The sequence below is a fragment of the Drosophila montana genome, unplaced genomic scaffold (genome assembly GCF_035044405.1).
Source record: "Drosophila montana isolate Dmon_TW-CO22-7 unplaced genomic scaffold, ASM3504440v1 contig_3005_1, whole genome shotgun sequence".
In the NCBI taxonomy this organism is placed as follows: domain Eukaryota; kingdom Metazoa; phylum Arthropoda; class Insecta; order Diptera; family Drosophilidae; genus Drosophila; species Drosophila montana.
The window spans coordinates 1-21173 of record NW_026997881.1 but is presented as its reverse complement, the minus strand read 5'-3'; the positions used below and the strand labels follow the sequence as shown (position 1 = coordinate 21173).

The window sequence follows — 21173 nt, the reverse complement described above, 5'->3', positions numbered from 1 at the left end:
AGGGCGAAACGTCACCCACCAAATCTTTGAGCCCAATTTCTAGCAATGAGGGATGAATTTTCCAAAAAGTTCGAAACACCCCTCAAATGAATTTGAACAAAGATCTTTGAAAATAAGTTTGGGGCCGATCGAATGGTAAACAACAATTTCCCGAATTTCCCGAAACCCAGTCTTAACGTGCACCTACATCACATAAGGTAACTAAAGTGAAAATATCAGCTTTTTAGCTCTTACGGTATGGGCAGTGCGTTGATCACCAATCAGTCAGTCTGTCAGGACAAATAGTTTAGTACATAGAGATATACATATTTTTTTGGAATAACGTACTCACCTGTAAATTCATACGCACGCTTATGTGATCGTCATCTAATAGAAGGCGGGAGACGAACTGTTATATAAATCCATCACTGAATGAACAGAAAACAAGTACGAGGCTCTAATAGGGAGCACCCGACAGCATTAATTAAAATGAATTAAAAAAAAAAACTGTTTCCTCGATAGGTCTCGAACTTGCAACAGACCATACTATTGGTCGCAAACGCCTCTTCTCAACAGCAACGCCAAGAATCGATTCCTTGTGAAAAAAACGGAGTAAAATAGCAGCACAGAAAAAAATAATAAATAATAATAAATCAAAGAAGACGCTTATGAATGTGTGTGTACATGTACACAGAAATATTGCAATTTGCTCTAGCAGCACAAGCAAGTGGCTAGCCAAAACACATTTTCTTTAATGACTTTTGTGTTTCTTATGCGATCTTAATGAAATTTCCAGTACATCTTATGGTGCTATAGAATATTTGTGTATTCTCAAAAAGTTAATTGCATTAAACTTGTGGCTTAAATTGGTAGGCAATACAAGTTGGTTTATTAACTTGATTTATAGCTTTGTGGTGGTAGCGGGGAGTTGGCGAAATTTATAAAATGAAATATACTTGATATATATATTCTATTCTAGAAGCAACATATCAAGTTGGGTGACTCTAGCTCTTATTATTGACCCAATTTGTTCATACAACAGGATGTCGAGATCGATTTTTATCGATTGCTTGGAAACGGAGTAAATTATCGACTATCGGAAACAAACCCGTACTGCGCATGCACTAGGAGGACCTACATACCAAATTTCAAGTCTCTAGCTTTTATAGGTTCTGAAATCCTTGCGTTCATACGGACAGACAGACGGACATGGCTAGATCGACTCGGCTGTTGATGCTGATTAAGAATATATATACTTTATGGGGTCGGAGATGCTTCCTTCTGCCTGTTACATACACTTGCACAAATACATTATACCCCTTTTAACCATTTTCAATGGGTTCTCGGCATAAAAAAAATATTACTGTATAAAACTGAAAATATATATTTTTGTGACCCATATATAAATGGGGGTTCAACGCACAGCCCAAACCATAAACGCTAGGAAGCATTACTTTTCACTGTAATTACCATATGTGATGGAGGTGCATGATTATCATCTGATGAGCCTCAAAGGCATTTTCAAAGATTGGCAGTCAAAGATTTGGTCATAATCACAGAATAATCTGACGATCTTAAAATTCACACAGTTCTGCCCAGTCGCTGCGCTTATCAGAGCTATATCTAAATAAGGAACCTCTTATAATCAAAATTTGCTAAAAATTACGTTTTTATTTGGCGTCGCTGGGAAATTTATGAATTGATTACTCATCATAACAGAGCAGACACCTGCTCCCCTTTTCTGTTTATGATTCTACCTCGCTTTATTTTCCTTCTCTTTCTCTATTCCTCTTCTCCCCTCTCTTTATCACTTACACTCTCTCTCTCTCTCTCTCTCTCTCTCTCTCTCTATATGTATGTATATATATAAATATATATATATATATATATACTCCCATTTTTTTTGATAAACGTTCTTCAGCTGAGGAGCGGCACAGTAAGGCGTATGTGAGAGGGCCTCAACAAGAAATTGAGCAACTTAAGACCCACGCAGGTTATTATCATTATGGCCACTCCGAAGCGGACAAAGAACACCAATATGAAGTCCAGAATATAGTACTGCATGAAGGACATGTCCTCTTCCGAGATATATAAATATATATAATATTTTTTTAACTCATATATATTTTTTTTAAATTTATTTTTTGGCAGTAAAGTTTAGTTGAGGAGCGGCACAGAGAGGCGCATGTGGGAGGGCTTCAACAATAAACTGAGCAATTTAAGACCCACGCAGGTCATTATCATTATTGCCACTCCGAAGCGGACAAAGAACACCAATATGAAGTCCAGACTATAGTACTGCATGAAGGACATGTCCTCTTCCGAGATCCGCATATGTGGTGCGCCCTTGTGACGCAGCACATACTCTGTCCACCAGACTGCCGTGTCGAGGGGACTCATAGGCTGGTCCCGTAGCCGCTTGGACATCTGCTGAGCATTTTGAGCATAAACCGGATTTTTGATTAGCTCCTTGATGGCATTCGTTGTGGATTCAACAGTCATCGTGAGAATGTCGTGAATTTGGGCCAGGCCTGCATGTTTCATGCGCTCCGCGTTGCCGAATTGATCGTAGTACATCGGCAAGCAGAGCATGGGAACGCCATAATAAGCCCCCTCAATTATGCTCAGAACACCCCCATGAGTGATGAACAGCTTGACTTTGGGATGGGCCAATAATTCGCGCTGTGGCAGCATGGGGCTTATGTAAATATTGTCCGATTTGTTGGGTAGCGTCTGCTCATACTTCCAGACGACGCGCTGTGGCAGCTGGGAAAAGCTTTGATGCAGAATTTGAGGCAAGTTTTGTGGCAGCCATTTTTCAGTGATTTCCATGCCCATTGAGAAGATGATGACACCATGATCGGCTTCGTCCACGAAGCGCTGCAGATACACATCCAGCTGGTCACTCGGATTTTCCAGGTGCATGCCCGCCACCTCGATGACATTGGGAACATTGGATCTGGCGCGTCCCAGACTGAAATGCTGATTAATCAGCATCAGGGAGAAGTTACGCCGAATGTTATAGAGGCTTTCGGCTGATTTGTTAAAGAAGCGCTTGTAGAGCTGCATCTGAGTGGGCAGGTACACCAGTTGGTCCAGAAGCCACTCTTCTGTGATGTATATCCAATTCTTCAGTTTCTGCATCAATCCGAGGCCATTGGAGTACCCGTCCGGCGACATGGGCTCGTACACGCTGGGCGCCTTATTGCCCGCCAGATAGTCGATATTCCAAGCGGTCCCATAGACAGAAAGGCCCACCAGCGAGGCGTTGTAAAACGGGGCAAAGCCATAAAGTGCATCTGTGAGGGATGCTTGCACTATGACCATGTCGAAGTGAGCACTCTTATCCTGGATGAGTGACTGGACGCCGGCATCACTCAGAATGTATCTCGAAGAGTTGTAGAAAAACTCTGCCGTCATCGAAGCCTCCTGCCATTTGTTCATCGGAAAGTCGTCAAACTCATAATTTGACAGATCTACACTATGTAAAAAATACCAAATATATAGGACTTAGCTTTAGAAAAATATTGCCCCTTCGAATTTTTAAGTCTTACTTTTATTTTAATCTTATAAAATATATTTAAGATGTGTTCATTTTGTTAGATTGTTTTGATTTGGGATCATTTATTGTGTTAATGCAAGAAACTTTGCGTTATATTCTTGAAGAGGGAATTATAATTATTTTTAGAGATGGGTAACCAATTAAAGAAAAAGGGAAAAAAAAAACCTGTTTTTTCCCTTAGTTTGTTCATTTATCTAATCTTATTGATACAAAGCAATAATGATTAAACGTCGATCGCCAAATGCTATAAAGTTAAAGCTCATAATAGGGAACACGGCTTACAAATATGTCTATCAATAAAATTGTTAAATTTCAGCATATCAAAAGTTTATGGCAACATCGTTTGTCGTTTATATATAATACATATATATGTATGTATATATAATATAACATATATATATTTTGGAAGATATTATGGCTTATATCTTATAACATATATATATATATATATATTTTGAATGTTATTTTGGCTAATAACATGTAACTATAACTAGTATAAAGGACTTGCTTTTAATTATCGCAACCCCTTGACCTTTTGCTTACCCTCCATTAGCTGATCCAGCATTTCCACTCGAATATGACGAGCCCCATCGATGTCCGCCAAGTGATTTCCAGCTGAAATGATGGTTACCTGATGACCTTTGTGGACAAGCGCTTTCATGTATGGCGCCACGAGCAGGAAGGGTGAGGGAAAACTGTAGGAGAATACGGCTAAAATGTTGGCGGCATGTGCTAGCTGCAAGCACAAGCCAAATACCAGCAAAGCACCGCTCGTGTGCCCTACCATGTTGCGGCTTCACGTCCGAACATTTCAATGTTCTCTCAAGAACTGGGCATTATTGAAAATATCGAATTGTTTTGGTTGTGTGTCTGATTGCGGAGAGTACGCTAATCTTATCACTGGGTGGGCAGGGTGAGCGCCACTTCAATTTCAGTCGAATTCCGAACTGGGCAAGCCATGAGCTAACCGATATACACGCCCTTGTAATGTGCAAATGGAAAAGTTGAATTCACAATCATAAAATATCAGAAGCCCGTTCAGGAATCTAATATTAACGGCTTAATGATTCGAAGTTATAAAAAATCCCAACGAAAACAGCTTTGTCAGCAATGTAAACATTTAAATAGTTGCTCGCCTTTTGATAATTATATTCATTAAAATGATTAACAACTATAAGTGAGTGTCGAAGAATAAATATCCCAAATATATAAACTATTTGTTCTGACTAGGAAGCTGCAATTTTCACTGTAGTCAACCTCAAACTTATTTTTGAAGATCTTTATTTAAATTAATTAGAGGGGCGTTTCACACTTTTCGGAAAATCCATCCCTATTTTGGTGCAAATGGGGTACAAAGGTTTGTTGGGTGCCGTTTTCGAATCAAGCTCATATCCAAAGATCATTCTGATTTTAAGACGTATCTTGCATTTTTCGCACTTATTTTGGATGGAAAATGCGGATCATAGATATATTGGGCAAAGTTTCAAGTTAAGTCCAATGTGTTTCAAATTTTTTTAAAATGTTTTACAAAGAACAATATGAATGCGCATTGAAATTCCGTCCGGATTTTTGAAATTCCACCCGGAAGTGTGAAAATGTAGTTGTCTGCACCTTTTTTTCTAACAAAAATGTATTTAAGATACGTTTCACACTTATCGCGAAACCCAACAGTCGTGTTTGAAAAATGCAGGAGAAAAAGTTGAACGCACGAGATATTTTACGAGAGGGAAATCGCTAGATAGATCATGTCTCAAATTAAATGAAAATATATGCTTCGGGCAAAGCTGGGAAATTGCAGCCAATTATTTTATAATTTTAATAAATTTTATTATTTTATGTTTTTAATACGCCGTTATACATATTAATATAACTAACAAAATATTTTAAATATTTCACATTCAGCAATAACAACTGCGCCGTTTCCTCGCTTATCAAGGCTTTATCTAAATTAGAAAACATTTTTATTGAAATATGTTCAAAATTATACTTTTATTTTCTAGACAAGCGTCGCCGATGATAACAGATCAAAACAAAGCGGACACATGTCTACTTTTCTTCCCCTCTCCCTCTCTCAGTATACATATATATATATTATATATAATTTATACTTATAAAAATATATGTAAATAAATATATATAAATATATATAATATTTTTTTAACTCATATATATTTTTTTACAATTTATTTTTTGGCAGTAGAGTTTAGTTGAGGAGCGGCACAGAGAGGCGCATGTGGGAGGGCTTCAACAATAAACTGAGCAATTTAAGACCCACGCAGGTTATTAACATAGGTTATTAGCATATACCGGATTTTTGATTAGCTCCTTGATGGCATTCGTTGTGGATTCAACAGTCATCGTGAGAATGTCGTGAATTTGGGCCAGGCCTGCATGTTTCATGCGCTCCGCGTTGCCGAATTGATCGTAGTACATCGGCAAGCAGAGCATGGGAACGCCATAATAAGCCCCCTCAATTATGCTCAGAACACCCCCATGAGTGATGAACAGCTTGACTTTGGGATGGGCCAATAATTCGCGCTGTGGCAGCATGGGGCTTATGTAAATATTGTCCGATTTGTTGGGTAGCGCCTGCTCATACTTCCAGACGACGCGCTGTGGCAGCTGGGAAAAGCTTTGATGCAGAATTTGAGGCAAGTTTAGTGGCAGCCATTTTTCAGTGATTTCCATGCCCATTGAGAAGATGATGACACCATGATCGGCTTCGTCCACGAAGCGCTGCAGATACACATCCAGCTGGTCGCTCGGATTTTCCAAGTGCATGCCTGCCACCTCGATGACATTGGGAACATTGGATCTGGCGCGTCCCAGACTGAAATGCTGATTAATCAGCATCAGGGAGAAGTTACGCCGAATGTTATAGAGGCTTTCGGCTGATTTGTTAAAGAAGCGCTTGTAGAGCTGCATCTGAGTGGGCAGGTACACCAGTTGGTCCAGAAGCCACTCCTCTGTGATGTATATCCAATTCTTCAGTTTCTGCATCAATCCGAGGCAATTGGAGTACCCGTCCGGCGACATGGGCTCGTACACGCTGGGCGCCTTATTGCCCGCCAGATAGTCGATATTCCAAGCGGTCCCATAGACAGAAAGGCCCACCAGCGAGGCGTTGTTGCTTGCACTATGACCATGTCGAAGTGAGCACTCTTATCCTGGAGGAGTGTCTGGACGGCGTCATCACTCAGAATGTAGCTCGAGGAGTTGTAGAAAAACTCTGCCATTATCAAAGCTGTCTGCCATTTGCTCAAGGGAAAATCCTTCTCAAAATCATAGTTTAATAAATCTAGACTTTGTAATAAACAAAATTGCTTTAGATAAACTTGTGTCTTACTTTTATTATAATCTTAAAAAATGTTCATTTTGTTGTGCGCTATTTGACTTTGGAAAATGTTTTGCATAATTGCAACTTTGCGTGTTACACATGAAGGCGGAATTCTAATTTTGGCGTTTTAGAGATGGGTAACTAATTAAAGAAGGAATGGATAAAAAATTCGTTTCCTTGTCCCTTAGCCTGTTCATTAATATATGATATAATATAGCTGATAATAAGGAACACGGCTTACAGACATACCTATCAATATAATTTTGAAATTTAAGCATATTAAATGTTAAATGACAACAGCGTTCGTTGTTCTATATTATTAAGTATGTCGGCATAACAGGTTACTATAAAATGTGCACGTACTGTAAAATATTTACAACTTGTACAAAGTACTTGCTTTTAATTATCGCAACCCCTTGACCTTTTGCTTACCCTCCATTAGCTGATCCAGCATTTCCACTCGAATATGACGAGCCCCATCGATGTCCGCCAAGTGATTTCCAGCTGAAATGATGGTTACCTGATGACCTTTGTGGACAAGCGCTTTCATGTATGGCGCCACGAGCAGGAAGGGTGAGGGAAAACTGTAGGAGAATACGGCTAAAATGTTGGCGGCATGTGCTAGGTGCAAGCACAAGCCAAATACCAGCAAAGCACCGCTCATGTGCCCTACCATGTTGCGGCTCCACGTCCGAACATTTCAATGCTCTCTCAAAAACTGGGCATTATTGAAAATATCGAATAGTTGTGGGCCTGATTGCGTAGAGAGCTGCTAATCTTATCACTGGAATTTCCATAGGTAGTTGGCTCTTGGCTGTGGGTGTGCAAGGCGAGCGCCAGTTCACTTTCAGTCGAATTCCGCAAGTGCCTTTCGGTGGAACTGTTAGCGGGAGTCTTTTAAAATGCGGCTGCAGCAGCTGCTGATTGGGGGTCTCGCCCTCAGCACACTGCTTCTGCCACTGTGCCCCACATGGGCTGCCAGGATATTGGCTGTGTTTCCCTACAATATGCATTCGCAGTGCATGCTATTGACGCCCTATTTGCAATCGCTGTTGCAGCGGGGTCATCAGCTGACCCTAATACACGCCTTTACGGATTGCGAAATTGTGGAGCAGCTGCACTCGATACACATCAAAGATCGTTATGACACAGTGTTCGGTGAGTTTAAAAGCTTAATACGACCTTTAGGTTAAAGGCTTAGCTGATTAAAGATGAATAAAATTGAACATTAGGCAAATATTTCGGCTTGTGTATATATTTTGTCGACAGCGCGTTGCCAAATAAATTGCAAATCTGGTATATGCTGGTATATATGTATATATTAGTAAGAGTATTTAGCCTCCAGACATTTGAAGATTATTTTCAGCTTTTCTTAAAATGTATTTTTATTTATTTATGATCGCCTTCAATCTTTCATATTTAAATTTTTCACATTAGCTAACTTGTTAAGCGGCTGATCGTCAGCGCCCTCGTGTATGCTGAGCTTTGTTAAAACTATTTAAAAACCATTGCGTTTATTGCCCTTACAGAATTTAATGCCGAAGAAGTGCTGCCCATGTCCAAATGGGTGGATGTGAATTCCGCGCGTAACTTTTTTGTCAAGATTTGTATCAATGTGCTGCAAAATGAAGAGGTACAGCAGCTCATGCGATCCAATGTGAGCTATGATCTGATGATATTGGAGCCCTCATATACAGATGCGCTCTTCGGACTAGCGGCACATTTCAATGCGAACCTAATTGGTCTGGCCACATGTGGCGCAGATTGGAACATGGAAACATTAGTGGGCAATGTAGCATCCTTGACGCTTGAGCCGCTGCTGCCCCAAGGCTTCATGCCCGGCGCAACGCTGCTGGAACGTTACTATAGCTGGATACTCATCGCCGAGGAGTGGATGTTGCATAAATTGATCTATTTACCATCATTGCAAGCGGTGCATGAGCATTTCTTTGGTCATCTCAAGCAGAGCTTTGTGGAGATACGTCAGAGCTTCTCGGTGATATTGCTAAACCAGCACTTTAGCCTGTTCCCGGCGCGGCCCAATGTGCCCGGCCTGGTGGAGGTGGGAGGCATGCATGTGCCCAAGATGTTGCCACCGCTATCGCCAGAGCTGGCACAGTTTATTAAGGAGGCGCCACACGGCGTCATTGTTATGTCCCTGGGCATGGAACTGCAGAGCAAAGATCTGCCGGCGGTGACACTGGCACTAATAGTAGATACATTTGAGGCTTTGCCACAGCGCATCATATGGAAGTTCGAGGGCGATGCACGTCCCAATGTGAGCAGCAACATCTATCTGGAACAGTGGCTGCCACTTCAAGCCATCCTCGCCCATCCCAATGTGCGCCTGCTAATCAGCCATGGCGGCATACTGAGCATCATTGAAGCAGCCCACTATGGCAAACCCGTTCTGGGCTTGCCGCTATTCTTTGATCAGTTTCGGAATGTGGAGTGCATGCAGGCGGAGGGCGTGGCAGAACTGCTGGACATTAATTCTATGACCAGACAGGAATTTGAGGCAACACTCAGACAGTTGCTGGAACAGCCCCAATATCATCAAAACGCTCTGCAACTCTCGGAACGTATTCGGGATCAACCCTTGCATCCACTGGACACAGCGGTCTACTGGACAGAGTATGTGCTGCGCCATAAGGGTGCGCGCCATATGCGCATCTCCACCTCCAATATGAAATTTATGGACTACTATTGCGTGGACAATCTGTTGATTATCGTTGGACGACTCGGTCTTCTAGTTGGTCTAGTGGCTTATGTGCTCTACAAGTCGTTGTGGTTTCTGAAAAGTCGCAGTTGTTTCGAATGAATATGCCTATAGCCAATGGCGCGACAGTCTACGATATTGGACAAATTGTTGATTATCTAATCTGAATGGCAATTACCTTTTTAATCATTGTTAGTGTTTATATGATTTTCTACTCCATAAGTGTCTATATATGTATAAACTATATTATTTATGTACATATATGCCGGTGGTATGTGAACTCGGATGCATTTCCAATCTATCCATTTGACTTCCACGGAATGCGCAGCCGAGTTCCAACTGCTGTTATGTGATTTTAAATATTATGAATTTAATATGTAGCTTCTATTAATGTTTAATATACGTACTAGCAAATAAGACTTTTCGTGTTACCTTCCCAAGTTGTTATCTAAGGTAATTTTCGAATAGATAAAACTTTATGATGAATGTCGCCTGAACAAAAAAAAGTGTTGCGACAATGTATATACAGATCTATCTATCTAGCCCTGGGCTGGGGGATTGATATAGTATTGCCTTGACTGAAGGCCATAGTTTACTGGTTATACTCAGTCATACTTATTTATATGTTCGGTTAAAAGATTAGCAAGTATGAAAATAAATAAATAGTTTTAAGGAGGAATATTCATTAAAGAGCTTTTAAAGTATCCGTTGCTTTAACCGCCAATTTTAAAAATTATAAATAAAAATCACTAATTATCATTATAATAATAATTATAATACACATGTCGTTTAGTCCGTGTCCAGGCTCTTTTTATACCCTAGCAGAGATATTATAATTTTGTCGGGAAATGTGTAACGCATAGAAGCAGACGTCTCCGACCCCATAAAGTATATATATTCATGATCAGCATTAACAGCCGAGTCGATATAGCCATGCCCGTCTGTCCGGCTGTCCGTCTGTCTGTTTCTATGCGAACTAGTCTCTCAGTTTTAAAGCTATCTTTATGAAACTTTGCAGAAGTCCCTCTTTCTGCTGCACGCAGATCATATGTCAAAACCATCTGGATCGGACCACTATATCATATCGCTGCCATAGGAACTATCTGTCGAAAAGTAGGTTCTTGTATGAAAAACATTTATCTCTATATATAAAACTGTTTGTCCTGACTGACTGACTGACTGACTGACTGACTGATTGGTGATCAACGCACAGCCCAAACCGTAAAAGCTAGGAAGCTGAAATTTTCACTGTAGCTACCTTATGTGATGTAGGTGCACGTTAAGACGGGGTTTCGGGAAATTCCACCCGCAAGTGTGGAAAAATCGCGAAAAACGTTTGTATGAAAGTTTTTTGTTTACCATCCGATCGGCCCCAAACTTAGTTTCAAAGATCTTTGTTCAAATTCATTTAAGGGGTGTTTTACACTTTTCAAAAAATCCGTTCCTCCTTGGTGGAAATGGAGGTCAAAGATTTGGTGGGTGACATTTCGCGCTCAAATTCATTTCCAGAGATCTATAAGAAAAATCATTTGAGACGTGTTTCACACTTTTCGCAGAATTCAAACTTCTTCGGGGGGAATGCGATTTAAAGATTTTTTGGGAGAAGCTTTAAATTGTGTCCAATTTGCTTCAAACTTATTTTCAAAGCTCTACATAAGAATGTAATGAATACGTATTTCAGCGATTTGGGAAATTCCACCCGCAACAGTGGTAAATTGGCGGAAAAAGGTTATATCAAAGTTTTTTGTTTACCATCCGATCGGCCTCAAACTTATTTTCAAAGATCTTTGTTCAAATTCATTTAAGAGGTGTTTCAAACTTTTCGAAAAATCCGTTCCTCCTTGGTGGAAATGGAGGTCAAAGATTTGGTGGGAGACGTTTCTCGCTCAAATTCATTTTCAGAGATCTTTTTCGGGTGGAATGCGAACAAAGATTTTTTGTGCGAAGTTTTAAATTGTGTCCGATTGGCTTCAAACTTATTTTCAAAGCTCTACATAAGAATGTAATTAATACGTGTTTCAGCGATTTGGGAAATTCCACTCGCAACAGTGGTAAATTGACGGAAATCGTTTGTAAGAAAGTTATTTGTTTACCGTCCGATCAGTTTAAAATTTTATTGAGAACATTGATTGACATACGTGCCACGGGCAAGGCCGGGTTATACCCGCTAGTTATATATATATACAAAAACGGCATTTATTAGTTTTACTATGCTCCTCATATATATGCAAAATACTATTAAGATCGGACCACTATATCATATAGCTGCCATAGGAACGCTCGGTCGAAAATTAAGTTGTTGTATGGAAAATTTTTTTGTTTTTCAAGATATCTTGACCAAACTCGGCATTTATTTGTTTTATTATGCTCCTCATATATATGCAGTATCCTATTAAGATCATATAGCTGCCATAGGAACGATCGGTCGAAAATTAATTTGCTGTATGGAATATTTTTGTTGTTTTTTAGGATATCTTGTTGTTGTATGAAAAACTTTTTTGTTTTTCACGACACCTCAACCATACTCGGCATTAACTTTTTTCCCTGAGCTTCTTAGATATGAACATTATGAAAAGGTTGGGTCTGCAAGGGTATTAAATCTTCGGCAAGCCGAAGATAGCCCTTCCTTCTCGTTATTATAATTTTTCAAGCTGCGTTGCGTGGGGGTGGGGGAAATGCCTTTTGCGCCTCAAACAATCACATCAGGACTGCATAATAAAAAAAAAAATAATAAATATAATAAAAATAAATTAAAATAACACAATATCATAACTAAATATTGATTTCCACTGTGCTCAGTATCAATTTCCGAGTCGATATAGCCATGTCTGTCTGTAAGTTACTGTGTTCACTTTCGAACCTATACACAATTATTTTTGTTTATTATTCTTTTATTATTTATAAGATCTAGTAGCTCAGTAACTTTAAGCTTTACAATTGTACTCTGAAAACCCGTATGGCAAATCGTAAGTCATAATTCTACAAGTGTATTTAATCTTCGGTGGGCCGCAGATTGATGTACTTCTCGATTTTTTTCCCCCAAGCATATACTAAACAACAAAACAAGCGCCCCAAGTCAACAATATTTTTATTGTTACGGAATTTAAAAATTTTCTGAGAGAGTAACATTTTTATATGAACAAAAAAACTGACGTTTTTACGCTCAACTTAACGCTGTGGGCAGACCGGTCTATTCTACAGATTATACTCTATAGCTCACATAATGATTTGTTTAACTGAGAGAGCGTAAAATATAAAGATAAATAGCGAGAGAGAAAGAAAGAGAGAGAGAGAGAGAGATCAACGTTGCATAACAACTGAGAATTAGTAAACAAATAAAAACGTTGACAAACGCTCGCCGATAGCAACGCCGCTCGTACTTATATTTAAGCTATTCTATAAATAAAACAAAGAGAACTTAAACAACAAAAAATTAAAAAAAAATAAAAAAAAATTAACAACAAATATGTGCGAGATAAAAGAAGCAAGGAAAGTACGTCACGCTTCATCAATTTTGTTGTGCTTTGATCTTCTAAAACAACAACCGAAATCGTAATCGTAATCACAAAGAATTGGCGATAAATAGACGAAAATTAAAAGCAGTTTCGTTTGCTGATTTTAGTAGCGAGCGAACAACAAACCCATTTGGACAAACATGGAGCTGTTCCGTCTTGGATTTTTGATAGCGCTGCTCCATCAGCTGACGGTTGGCGTCCAAAGTGCCAAGATTTTGGCGGTCTTTCCGTTTCCCGGCAAATCGCAGTATATATTCGCTGAGCAGTACCTTAAAGAGCTGGCTAAAAGAGATCACAATGTGACGGTAATAAATACCTTTGGCAGCAACCAAACGGAGCCCAACTTTAAAGTAATTGGTGCAACCAAAATACACGATCTAATGGCAGGTAAGGGTTCTATTTCAATATCAATAAGTACGTTAAAAATCAGATAAGATTCCGTCTACAAGCTTATAGCAGTGCGGACTACAATCAGAAGGTCAGCCAGTGGACAGTGCTGACCATGACCACGGCGTTCCTGAACATGTTAACGTCTAGTGTGTTGGAAGACGAAAAAGTGAAGCAATTGCTCGAAGGCGCCGAAACCTTCGATTTAGTGCTGCTGGAAACTGTGCAGACTGAGGCCTTGTTTGGTCTGGCGCAACACTTTAAGGCTATGACCATAGGCATCTCATCCTACGGCACAGATCGCCACATCGATGAACTAATGGGAAACATTTCGCCGCTCGCCTACAATCCCATGCTCTTATCCTCGCGCACCGAGCACATGAGCTACGAGCAGCGCCTGTGGAACATTTGGGATGCCAGTCTTGGCTGGCTGCATAAGCGTCTGGTCCATATGCCCAGTCAGCAGCAGCTGTATAAGAAATACTTTCCCCAGGCCAGCCGGACGCTGGAGCAGGTGCTGGACAACTTCTCGCTGATGCTGCTGGGGCAGCACTTTACGCTCAGCTATCCGCGTCCCTATCTGCCCAACATGATTGAAGTGGGCGGACTGCATTTGCAACACTCGAGAGAGCCCCAACCGCTGCCTGTCGAGTTGGCCAAGTTTGTGGCGGATGCCCAGGATGGTGTCATATACTTTTCTATGGGCTCAAACATCAAGAGTGCCGATTTGCCGGAGGCAACGCGTCAAGTGCTGGTGCAGGCTTTTGGCAGCCTCAAGCAGCGCGTCCTGTGGAAGTTTGAGCAGGGGCAGCTGGAGGACCAGCCTAAAAATGTGCTCATTAGCAAATGGTTCCCACAGCCTGACATTCTGGCGCATCCCAATGTGAAGCTCTTCATCACACACGGCGGCCTGCTGAGCACCATCGAGAGCATCTACTTTGGCAAGCCGGTGCTGGGTCTGCCTGTTTTCTATGATCAGCACTTGAATGTGGAGCGCGCCAAGCAGGCGGGCTTTGGTCTGGCCCTGGATTTGTGGACCATGACTGCCGCCCAGTTGCACGATCAGGTTGTGCAGCTGCTCAGCAACTCCAGCTACACACAGGCAGCGCAGCTAAGGTCGAAGCTATTTCGCGATCAGAAGGATACGCCGCTCGAACGCGCCATCTGGTGGACGGAGTATGTACTGCGGCACCACGGCGCTCAGCACCTGCGTTCAGCATCGCGTGACCTGAGCCTAGCCCAGCTGCATGGCCTGGACACATGGGGCCTGTTCTGTGGCGTCACATCGCTAATTGCCTTGGTGTTTGTATTTGTGATCTCGGCTCTGTTGAGAGTATTACGCTATATTCTATGTAGACGTTGCAAGATCGACGCTAAACAAAAAACACAGTAGCTCTCAATATAAATGGTAGATGGTAAATATTAAAACTGAAAATATATGGGAAATTACACGATTTATTTGTATTTATATATTTCTAACAAATAACAATTCCTTAATGATATTTAACTTAAATACTTATTTGGTAAACTTACTTTATGTGAGATTCCTTTAGATTGTTTAAAAATAAACAAGCCCATTTAAAAATATCATAAAAACACTTTTGCATGATATAAATCTTATTTTTTGTAATAAATAACTTAAAAAAAATAATGCTGTAGCTGCTATTCTTGGTCGTAATTTGCATTTACGTTAAAATATATAAAAAAAATACGTTTTATTAAAAATCTTTAATAGCTCGCTACTATATATTGTTTATATATTTTGAGTGAAATTTCTTGAAAAGTATAATTAAATTTCCCATAACGGCATGAAATTAATTTTTACTTTAATCGATAGATAGATATAGATAAGTTAAATTCTCTATCAATAATGTAAACAGTGTACTCCTTCGTCTAACAATTACTACCGCAATATAACAAATTACAAATTACTGCTGATGATCATGACTGGCAATTTCTCATCTCACACACGCGGAGGGTTAGCTTAGCGGATTCGAAACTCGCAGATGGAAAACAGAAACACAAGCTGTTAAACGGAGGCAGAGCTTAATTTAATAATCTCATACTAAAAGGCAGGCATACGAGCTGATCAAGGTGAGGCCACAGACGGAGGCGTGTTGTGTGGCTCCCATACAAATGAATGTAATCGCCTCTGTAAAATTTGTTATCGCATGCACGTCCATCAGTCTAATCTAAACCGAGCAATGTTTTCCATTTATCAAATTTAGTTGAATTTTAGATCTGGGAACTAACACACGAAATGTTCTCTCTACGGCTCTGCTGCCTCTTACCATTAGTTTTATTGCTGCCAAGTCTCCTTGATGGCGCACGGATACTTGCGATATTTCCCTTTCCGGGTCCCTCACAGTACATTAACGTCTTGCCCTATTTGAAAGGGCTCGCGGCCCGCGGTCACGAGGTAACATCGGTTAACGCTTTTCCCCAAAATAAGCCAGTGAAAAACTTTCGTGACATTGTCGTTCCTGAAGTATTTCAATCCTACGAAGGTGCGTTGAAGTTTAATATGGTTCGTGTCGAGTTATTATAATCTTAAACTTTGGTTATTTCAGATTTAATTTCAAACATTGAAGCCTACAAAAATTTGTGGCAGGAGAACACATTTATTAATGATTTTTTTATCAGCATTACAAAGAAAGTGTTTGAAAATGCCGAAGTACAGCGGGAGCTGTTAAAGCCCGGTAAGGCTCAATATGATTTGGTCATTGTAGAAACCCTGCGTACCGATGCACTCTACGGTTTTGCAGCGCACTTTAACGCGCCCATTATTGGCCTCTCAACATTCGGCACGGATTGGAATGTCGATGAGTTGGTGGGCAATACTTCACCGATCTCATATACCCCACTAGTTACGGCGGGCTTGAGCGATCGCATGACCTACTGGGAGCGTGTGCGCAACTTCGTTGAGACCTCTATAGCCTGGCTTAATTGGAAACTGATGTATATGCCGGTGCAGAAGCAACTTTATGAGCAATACTTTCCACACGTCGCCCAAAAGAAGCCTTTGGTGGAGCTGAGCAAGAACTTTTCGCTGATATTGCTCAATCAGCATTTCTCGTTGAGCTTTCCGCGTCCATATGTGCCCAATATGATCGAAGTAGGAGGACTGCACATATCTCACACGCCGGCCCCCTTGCCCAAGGAGATAGAGGAATTTGTTCAGGGCGCCGGCTCAGCGGGTGTCATCTACTTTTCCCTGGGTTCAAATATAAGGAGCAAGGATCTTCCACAGGAGCGAAAGCAGATGCTGCTTCAGGCTTTCGCCAGTCTACCACAGCGTGTGCTCTGGAAGTTTGAAGACGATCAGTTGCCCAACAAGCCGGCCAATGTGTTCCTCAGCAAATGGTTCCCCCAGCCCGACGTACTGGCGCATCCCAATGTGAAACTTTTCATCACACACGGCGGCCTGCTCAGCACCATTGAGAGCATCCACCATGGTAAGCCCGTGCTGGGGCTGCCCTTCTTCTACGATCAGTTTCTGAATGTTGAGCGCGCTAAGCGCGCTGGCTTCGGACTGGGACTCGATCATAAAGAGATGACAGGCACGGAATTTAAGCAGACCATTGAACGTCTGATCAATGATCCGAAATTTTCGACAACAGCACAGCTAATGTCAGCTCGGTATCGCGATCAGCCCATGAGCCCACAGGAGACGGCCATCTGGTGGACGGAGTATGTGCTGCGCCACAAGGGCGCGTCCCATATGCGTGTGGCGGCGCAGGATTTGAGTTTTTTGGCTTATTATAGTCTCGATGTGTTTGGCATGCTCTTGGGTGTGGGCATATTAATTTTGGTTACGATTTGTTTTGTGCTATGGAAGCTGCTGTGCATCTTACGAGGTCAACGGGTATCAGGCACAGATAAATTGAAACATCACTAGCTTAAGCAATTTTATTTTCTATAAATTTTAAATTCGTTTTGTAATTTAAATTTAATTTCAATTAGTTCACAATAGCTCTTACCTGTCTAAATTATAGAGTTGCCAAAAATAATTGAATATATTGCATAATATTGGTTTACTTTATGTAGCATTTTCGGTTCCATATAAATATTACTCATTGCTATGTAGTTCATTATGATGGGGGTAACCAAAAATGTGCATTAACTGGTCTCCAATCAGCGGCATACGCGCAGTCGCAGAGCCAAATGCATAATCAAAAATTCAGGAAGTATATGCGTTTTTATTTGTTGTTGTTGTTTCTCGCTGTCTGGCTGATGTTATTGGTATTGTTGTTATTAGTCTGGCTGTAGCTGTAGTTGATATTTTCAATAAAAAGCTGTTGCTGGTGTTGGCGGCAAGCAAATGCAAATGATTTCAACGAATTAAAGCTGCTCAATGTGCCCATTGAGGCCTTTAAAAGCTGGCAAGACAGATACAGAGCAAATTTATTGATGTCCTGCATAGCGCCCGCTGAGCTTTTAATGAGTCCTTGATTAAAATATATTATACACTTGTTTTCTAGACGTGCTAGACGTGCTTGAAAATCATTATTCATTTAATGTAATACAATATTTTCAAATTTAAAAACATAAGAGGAAAACCCAATTTACGAATTAAAATAAAATTAATAATTATCAAAATAATGCAGAGACTTCCAAATATTTCCTCTATATGATATACTAGCGGGTATAACCCGGGCATGCCCGTCGTGATCGGACGGGAATCAAACAACTTTTATGCAAATCGGACAAAACTTCAAATTCACCAAAAAAATCTTTGAAATGCATTTTTCACCGAAGGAGTTTAGATTTTAATAATAATAAATTTGAACACAAAACGTAATCCACCAAATATTCGTCCCCCATTTGCACCAAGGAGGATTTTTCAAAAAGTGTGGAACACCCCTCAAATGAATTTGAACAAAGATCTTTGAAAATTAGTTTGGGGCCGATCGGATGGTAAACAAAAAACTTTCATACAACCGTTTCCGCCAATTTACCACTGTTGCGGGTGGAATTTCCCAAATCGCTGAAATACGTATTCATTAAGTTCTTATGTAGAGCTTTGAAAATAAGTTTGAAGTAAATCCGACACAACTTAAAACTTCGCACAAAAAATCTTTGAGTGTCATTCCACCCGAAAAAGTTTGGATTCTGCGAAAAGTGTGAAACACGTCTCAAATGATTTTTCTTATAGATCTTTGGAAACGAATTTGAGCGCGAAACGTCACCCACCAAATTTTTGACCTCCATTTCCACCAAGGAGGAACGGATTTTTCGAAAAGTGTGAAACACCCCCCAAATGAATTTGAACAAAGATCTTTGAAAATAAGTTTGGGGCCGATCGGATCGTAAACAAACAAGTTTCATACAAACGATTTCCGCCACATCTCTGAAACACGTATTCATTATATTCTTATGTAGAGCTTTAAAAATAAGTTTGAAGCAAATCGGACACAACTTAAAACATCGCACAAAAATATTTGAGTCGCATTCCACCAGAAAAAGTTTGGATTCTGCGAAAAGTGTGAAACACGTCTCAAATGATTTTTCTTATAGATCTCTGGAAATGAATTTGAGCGCGAAACGTCACCCACCAAATCTTCGACCCCCATTTGCACCAAGGAGGGATGGATTTTCCAAAAAGTGTGAAACACCCCTTAATGAATTTGAACAATGATCTTTGAAAGTTAACAAAAAAGTTATTTTTCCACACTTGCGGGTCGAATTTCCCGAAACCCCGTCTTAACGTGCACCAACATCACATAAAAGTGAAAATTTCAGCTTCCTAGCTCTTACGGTTTGGGCTGTGCGTTGATCACCAATTAGTCAGTCAGTCACGAGACAAAATATTGAGCAAACTAACTGTGAATTTAAAGAACAAAAACTTCCATGCATTAATTTAAATAAATCTTTTAAATGTGGATTATATTAACACACTACCTTAAACGTGCACCAGGTTCATGTAGTTCCAGCAAAATTATCAAATCTTAAACGTTAAATGAAAAAGCTGTTTGAAATTCTGATTGCCATGGCGCCAAGCAAAAATTGTAAACGTCCAGTTGCCAGTAGCCCGAAGTGTCAAAAAATATGTCCATGCCAGGAATTCTGTTTGTTAACTCTGAAAAATATTTGCCAGCAGCAAATCAGTCGATTCAATGAGTTTGCTCGCAGTCATCTTGTTGTTTGCCTGGCGATAGAGCCGGCACGGAGAGCTCCAATGCCTGGCATTTGCATTTCCATTTGGACGTCGACGCAAGTTGTTTGTTTTTACAACAATTTTTAAAAAATGTTGTCCAGGTGAGAAGTGGGCGGGCGATTGCTCCATTTGCTGGCATTGCAAATTGCAAGAAATTTTCATAAGGGATTTGCAAAGTATGCTGCAAATGCTGGATAGCTATGTCAGCCAGTGTTGCCCTGATGCATTTGTCAAATTCTCTGCTGAAACGGAGAAAATTCTCTGTTGCCTTGACAGTTACCGAGCTTCACAAATTCTATGTCATATACAGTAGATGTTGACCCACATAAAAGAGCACTCAAATAATAAGAATGTTGAAAATTAAATTCAAAGAATAGACAGGAAAAATGCCTTTTTGTGCTATTGCAAATTTGTTAGAGGTTAATTTCAACCAGAAACTTATAAAGAAGTCTATACATTGTTGGGGATTTTCGGAAATTCTGTGAAACACGGCCATTTGAAAATGGCAGGGTAACTACGGTAAAAATTTCAGCTTCACCAGTCAGCCAGCTAGGATAAACGGTTTTATATAGAGGGATAAGTAAGAGGTTTAACTTAAGCCACTCACATTCAATCTTCACCTCTAGCTGACACAGTACAAAATGTTAGTGACCTGTAAGAAGTCTAGCTTTTGCAAAATAAATCATTTTGCATTTATATATTTGTGCACTGCATCAACGAGTATTTAATTAAATATGCAAATGCACGGTGATGGCGTAATGTTACGCTGTTGTAGGTTAGCGTAACATTACGCAATCACTGTAATCCTTTCGAAACGGATTATAACATATAAAATTATTTTTCGCTCTTTTTCTCATGTGTGCCGCTACGCAAGGCAGTATTTGTAATATAAAGAACCATCCAGCAAGCTTGTGATGATTTGAACCAAAGTTGCCATGCAAGTCTAAAACTCCCAAAAATTCCAAGTCTCCTTCTTTTCGCAGTTACATCAATTTGGACATAACCAGTATACTCCCTTTATCCATTTTCAACGAAGTCACGGTCTAAAAATTGTAACAAATTCAATAACCGTTTAATTACATTAGCCTTAGACCTGGGTGTATAAATATATGAGTGCCTATCAACGGGACTCAGTTATTCGAAATGTCTTTTAAAGTTGCATTGGTTTTGCTCATCTGCGTTGCTTTGCCTGGTAAAAGGGGGCATTGGCGCAGTCAGATGATCTTAACGGATTAAATGCATGCTGTCTTTTATCAGAAAATATTAATAAAGCTCATTGAATAAAAGTTTATTCCATCTTGTAATCTATTTGTTTCTGTTCATCTACATCTATGTATATACAACTTGTCGAAAGACAGTTGGAGAGTATTATAAGATAGAAGTATGATTGCTAGTAATAAGGCATTATCGATAGTCTGATTTGTGATGTTGAGCAGAGCGGATATGGAGAAAACCGCGGACGCAAGAACTCATTGAAAGAAAGAATGAAGTTAAAGAAAATGTAGATCAAATATAAA

General features: G+C 40.1%; 4 protein-coding genes, 1 long non-coding RNA gene and 1 pseudogene across 5 annotated transcripts; 3 read left to right on the top strand and 3 right to left on the bottom strand.

Moving 5' to 3' along the window:
• Positions 1–2093: 2093 nt before the first annotated feature.
• Positions 2094–4376, bottom strand: LOC135430418 (UDP-glycosyltransferase UGT5-like). Its single transcript, XM_064685085.1, has 2 exons — positions 4085–4376; positions 2094–3455 (listed from the first exon to the last, which is right to left on the bottom strand). The coding sequence occupies exons 1-2, from the start codon at positions 4326–4328 to the stop codon at positions 2137–2139; spliced, it is 1563 nt and encodes a 520-aa protein (XP_064541155.1). The 5' UTR covers positions 4329–4376; the 3' UTR covers positions 2094–2136.
• Positions 4377–5689: 1313 nt separating this feature from the next.
• LOC135430419 (UDP-glycosyltransferase UGT5-like) lies at positions 5690–7582 on the bottom strand (annotated as a pseudogene).
• A 144-nt stretch (positions 7583–7726) lies between these two features.
• Positions 7727–10368, top strand: Ugt304A1 (UDP-glycosyltransferase family 304 member A1). The gene is made up of 2 exons (XM_064685088.1): positions 7727–8036; positions 8408–10368. The coding sequence occupies exons 1-2, from the start codon at positions 7781–7783 to the stop codon at positions 9697–9699; spliced, it is 1548 nt and encodes a 515-aa protein (XP_064541158.1). The 5' UTR covers positions 7727–7780; the 3' UTR covers positions 9700–10368.
• A 2754-nt stretch (positions 10369–13122) lies between these two features.
• On the top strand, positions 13123–15086 carry Ugt35A1 (UDP-glycosyltransferase family 35 member A1). The gene is made up of 2 exons (XM_064685087.1): positions 13123–13499; positions 13562–15086. The coding sequence occupies exons 1-2, from the start codon at positions 13253–13255 to the stop codon at positions 14890–14892; spliced, it is 1578 nt and encodes a 525-aa protein (XP_064541157.1). The 5' UTR covers positions 13123–13252; the 3' UTR covers positions 14893–15086.
• Positions 15087–15727: 641 nt separating this feature from the next.
• On the top strand, positions 15728–17426 carry Ugt35B1 (UDP-glycosyltransferase family 35 member B1). Its single transcript, XM_064685084.1, has 2 exons — positions 15728–16006; positions 16070–17426. The coding sequence occupies exons 1-2, from the start codon at positions 15760–15762 to the stop codon at positions 17395–17397; spliced, it is 1575 nt and encodes a 524-aa protein (XP_064541154.1). The 5' UTR covers positions 15728–15759; the 3' UTR covers positions 17398–17426.
• Positions 17427–18342: 916 nt separating this feature from the next.
• Positions 18343–20347, bottom strand: LOC135430416 (uncharacterized). The gene is made up of 3 exons (XR_010436605.1): positions 20264–20347; positions 19401–20205; positions 18343–19322 (listed from the first exon to the last, which is right to left on the bottom strand). It is a non-coding gene; the product is annotated as an uncharacterized LOC135430416 (long non-coding RNA).
• Between the last annotated feature and the right edge of the window lie 826 nt (positions 20348–21173).